This window comes from Belonocnema kinseyi, chromosome 9, assembly GCF_010883055.1.
Source record: "Belonocnema kinseyi isolate 2016_QV_RU_SX_M_011 chromosome 9, B_treatae_v1, whole genome shotgun sequence".
Lineage (NCBI taxonomy): Eukaryota > Metazoa > Arthropoda > Insecta > Hymenoptera > Cynipidae > Belonocnema > Belonocnema kinseyi.
Window position 1 is genome coordinate 47,604,655 of NC_046665.1, and position 4,988 is coordinate 47,609,642.

Sequence of the window (4,988 nt, forward strand, 5' to 3'; positions counted from 1 at the left end):
GTTATTTAATTTAGATTATTATATATTTGTACATAAACAATATTCGTTAAAAGATCTGCGATTTCGTGTCAATGAATTTCCATTGTAGTCGTATTAACGAAGGGGTTTAGACTTTACACCACTCAAGTCCGATAAGACCATTTTTATTATATTTTAGTCATTTTACAATATATGTGCAATATTTATTGAAATTGTTAGAAAGTCATTATTATAGGCTTGTTTGTATTATATTAATTGTAAAAATTTATTTTTAAACTAGGGCCCTTTTAAATTAGAGTTTTAATTTAAAATAATAATTAATCCTGTCGGTTTTGAGTGGAAAGGCGGGAGTGTAAAAAGGCGAGTTTCTCCTTTTGTGCTTTTGTACGAAGCGCACGAGCAGTGCTTCTATCACGTCCACATTTTCGAATTAAAAAAACAAAAAAATCTATAGAAGTTGCTCGTGCTTTCATATGAGCAGATTTTATTTTCATGCCATAAAGCTCATTCTTAGGAGAATTTTGTTAATTATTGTAATAATGTAATCGGTGAGAAAAACCAACTAGATGTAATAAGAGCAGCTCAATGACACTAAGTGTGACTGTGCGTCTGTTGAGAAAAAAAATCTAGGTCTAGGTACATCTACCTATTTCGTTTAGTCTACGAAGGTACGTAATTTGTAAAAATCTACGGATTTTACTCAACATTATAAGGTGTATTTATGTTTCCTTGTGGTAAGGTTTCTGACAAATTCAGAATGAATACTTCCATTACTCGCGAGTCAAATTCAAAGCTTCTTTTCGAAACTTTAGTAGATCACGGGTTCTTGAAAAAGATTTATATTGCCAACTTGTTAGGTTTGTGTCCGTGGTACTTTGCGAAATTTCGCATAAACTCAAACCTCAATGTAGGTAAAGGAAATCTTCAATTCGGTACCTTCATTTTAAAAGAAATCCTCTTGGAATGTACAAGAACATCAAAAGCATTCAAAGGAATTCAAAAGAACAAAGAATTCAATGTGAATTCAAAATAATCTAAATAATACACTAAACCGTTTTAGATGTACATTACAACAAAAGTTCTTTTAATATGGAGATATCGAATTAGAATCCATTTTGAGTAAATATTTTCCGATTTGATTTCGCGATTTGACGTATTCTTTAGAATTAGGCGACGCTGAGTAACAAAGGACAAATGTTAAAATTAGAAGAAACTTGTGATTGTGCCATAATGTCTTGGATTTTGAATAAATATAGAATTATCGTGTAAATTTGTCCTTCGTTTCTTGTGAGCGTATTTTAGATCTGCGGATACGAGAAAGAGAATGATTATTAAGTACAGAGGCTCACGTTGATTTTTAATCAAAAAGTAGAAAGAGTGTGGTGAATGATAGTCGCAGATTGACGCCAGGAGTCGTCAAACTTAGCCAATCTGTCCGCCAAAATTGTGTCAAACATAATTTCTATGCAACATTACACACGTATATATTATAATAAAATAATAATTGTATAAATAAATACCAGAAAAATAGTCTGCATCTTTTCTTATTTCACCAGTACGAGATTAGTTTGTACAAGATGTTTTTTTCATTTCTACTAGCAAACAAAATTCTCACTGTTTTTTTTCTCCGGCAAGCAATTCCTCGTCATTTTCACTTATGACTATTTTGACTAATCTAATATTATGTATTTCTTAAACGCTAAAACAAGAATGAAAAAAATAATTTCTTACATATTATATACAAAGAGAAGCTGATTTTAAAACTTGAATTACAAATTTCATTTTTTTTTTAATCAAAAAAGCGCATCATATTTTCTGTATTCTAAAATTAAAAATAAATATCAATCATTACAGAATTAAGGAGGAATTTTTTAACCTGAGTAGAAAACTCTTAGGAAAGTACAAAATTACAGGGCCTGAAGTAAAAATCCCAACTGCTGTTGGTAAAATATTTTGTCGTGTGAAAACACCGTTTTTTAGTTTTCATTCCTAATTTTTTTTAATTCCTTTTCTTTTTAATGAGCAAGGAGGAGTCTCTGAATGTAGGGGTTTTGATAATTGCGAAAATAGTTCAGATAATAAATGAGGTTAACCTAGAACCAAACCTCAAATCTACGAATGAAGATTAAAAAACGGGTGCTTTCACACAGAAAAGCACTTCACCGGCACTTTTTGCCAGCTGTTGCAGTATCCTTAAAACTAAGAGAAACTTTTTGAAGCGACTCCTTCTGTAATTCTGAGACTTTTTCTACGAAACATCAGAATCTTTATTAAACTACACTTCCTCGTTAATACAGAAAAAATACCCTTTAAAAATATCGTTTCCTCGGCTCGTGACGATTGTCCAAGTGTCATATAATCTATAAGAGTCTCGCTTTTAGAATCTCATAAACCATTTTATTCCTAAAGTAGGGCATATCTTGTTGTGTAAAGGTGATTTTCCTGTTGGCGCAAATAAACTCGGCGAACATGCATGAGAAGACGCCGCAGTCGCTACCGTTCATCTGCTGGGGAATGTCTTGGACACTTTCGAGTTTCCAGTCGTTGGTGTCGTACGTTTTTTTCTTTTTATCAAGGCTTTCATCCTCCAAATATCGGCGGAGAGCGACCAGACATTTTGGATTAGCACTGCCCATACTGTCAAAATATCTGATCGTCTTATCCCTAAAGTCGATGATGGACATGCACCAGTGAATTCCGAGATGAATAGGAACAACCACGATGTCCATGGAGAAGATGTCGGCTTTTCTTGTCCATCTTTTAAGCGAGGAGTGTCCTCCGGAAAGTAATTTCGGATAAAAGAAGGTATTCATACTGTAGACCTTGGGGAATTTATCTCCCTTTCCCCGTTCCATGATAAGATTCACGTAAAAGTTGATGACCTCGTCATTCAGCCAGTTTAGCCCAGCAAGGGTCTGGATATCTTTGCGGGTGACTCTTAATCCGAATTTCTCGACTAAAACTTCATTCGAGGAACGTGGCGCCAGCGCACTTCTTACTTCGACGAGCATCTCGTCCGTGAGGGTGGGAAGAGGCTCTTCTTCTGGTTCTTCCCTGTCGTCGATCACAGCCTCGCATAATTTTAGGGTGCGTTGTAGTTGTTCTTCGAGGGTTGCAGCTCGGACACAGCGGTTCTTATCGGAGAGGATATTCGCTCGACGTTTCCATTCCTCGGCTTCCTGAAGTTGCTGCTTTATTCGATCTTCGTGTCGCTTCGCGATCTGCGGCACCAGGTCTTTCTTCAGAACTGACTTTGATGAGAGCGTATCACGCAAGGTGTTCGTCGGCAGAACCTTCAGAGGCACGCTGCTTCCTGCATATAAATGTTTTTTTTGTTTGGTTATTGTAAACACATAATCTGAAAGGGAATACACGGAAAGAAGAATCGAAGTATAATAGCATTAATACTTCTCATGCGAATCCGGCAGTTTTTTTTCTTACCATACTAGTCAGAATTCATGCATCAATTAAAAGTTTGGTACTTTAAGAGTGGGGTTGGGTAAGGTTAAGTTTTATCTAAGCATACATTCTTCAAAGCAATTTTTCTCACAGGCTCTATTGTCTTCAGACTGCAATATATATAAAGCTTCGGCAGAAAAAATTTCGAATTGACACAAGTTTTCTGTCCAATAAGTTCTATATTTATTCTTTTTATGCCATTTTTTCTATTGCACAGAAGTTCTGAAATCGCTAATGCCAACGAAAATTAGAAAATTAAATTCGGAAAGGAACGTCAAATATGTTTAGTCCTTCTAAGAAAATGCACGTATTGTTTGAAGTTGGCCACTTTACTTAGAGGTACTTTAAAAATATGTAATCGAGTACTCTAACTTCAGAAATTTTGAACACGTTAACAACATAAAATTAAATTCACTTAAGTGTTGAAAAAAATTCAAAAACTGAATTCGGAAAATTTTGCAAATTATTATTCTTCCTTTTAAAAATTATGACTGACATTACCGATTTGTTTTACTACTAGGACTTCTACGTCCTTGTTGTTAACTTGAGCTTTTCCATTGTCTCTTGTCCTTACATTCGTTTCTGAGTCTAGTTCCCAATTTATGTTTAAAATTTTTAAAAAATCAAGAATTTATGAACAATTCAAATTACATTTGCGCCTATAAAATGTAAAAGCGCTATAAACACGCTTTCGTACTTATGAATTAAATAGATAATCATGTAAGCAAAGTACAAAAAGGGCTAATTTACTACAAAAATAGTTATAGAGAATAAAAAGAAAGAGATATCGAGACCTTATAAGGGAGTTGCAACGATTGTACCCGGAATATTCTGTTAAACTGATCGTCCTTATCATCGGCGCTCTAGGAGGTGCCAAGCTTTCACTTGCTAATAGCCTAAAAAGCATCCCTGCGTGTCAACAATATGCTAGAACACTTGCAGGAAAAATGCAGAAGGCGGTTGTCCTTGGGTCACTCCGTGTTCTTAAGGTGCACGAGGCTTTTTCTGGATCGTCGTATTGATTCCTTTACAGACTGTAACCACCTATCTCACGGTTGTGAGACCTAGTTGTGGCTGAAATTTTACCGCGACTTCGCTGAAAGCGGGTGCAATTTTTCAGATTAGCACCCGCTCCCGGCGAAATCCTGCGGTTGTCCTTATGACAAATTTTTAATTAATTATATATATATATATGCGAACCGTAAAACAAAACCAACGGCTGATCATAAGACCAAAAGACCAAGACAGTACGCGTCCCGCATTCAATGTGTGATTGACTACATCACATCTGGCAGGAATTTTACCGCTAAGGTTCGAAAGTTCGCGCGCGAACTCCGGACCCGTTATCACACAGTTAACAAGTCAATGCTGCTGACCATCAGGCAACATATTGTTGAGAGAATACGTATACTATCTGACGCTGAGAGAAGTCTAGAGCGGAGGGAGAAGTGGGTCAGAGAAAATTAACAGTTTCTCTCTGACCCATCTCGACTCTTCCAAGACCCTCCAGTTACTGTCGAACACCCACCCAAACCAGAGGAGGTCGAAGT

The 4,988-nt window shown here is 36.0% G+C and overlaps 1 protein-coding gene across 3 annotated transcripts in view; it reads right to left on the reverse strand.

The window, feature by feature from the left end:
- Positions 1 to 1,507: 1,507 nt before the first annotated feature.
- LOC117180892 (sentrin-specific protease 1-like) overlaps positions 1,508 to 4,988 on the reverse strand; it is a 30,742-nt gene continuing 27,261 nt past the window's right edge. For all 3 annotated transcript variants that reach the window (XM_033373477.1, XM_033373475.1, XM_033373476.1), the window contains one exon: positions 1,508 to 3,292. In XM_033373477.1, coding sequence (XP_033229368.1) covers positions 2,340 to 3,292 — 953 coding nt within the window. In that variant the 3' untranslated portion in view covers positions 1,508 to 2,339. The remainder of the gene's footprint in view (positions 3,293 to 4,988) is intronic.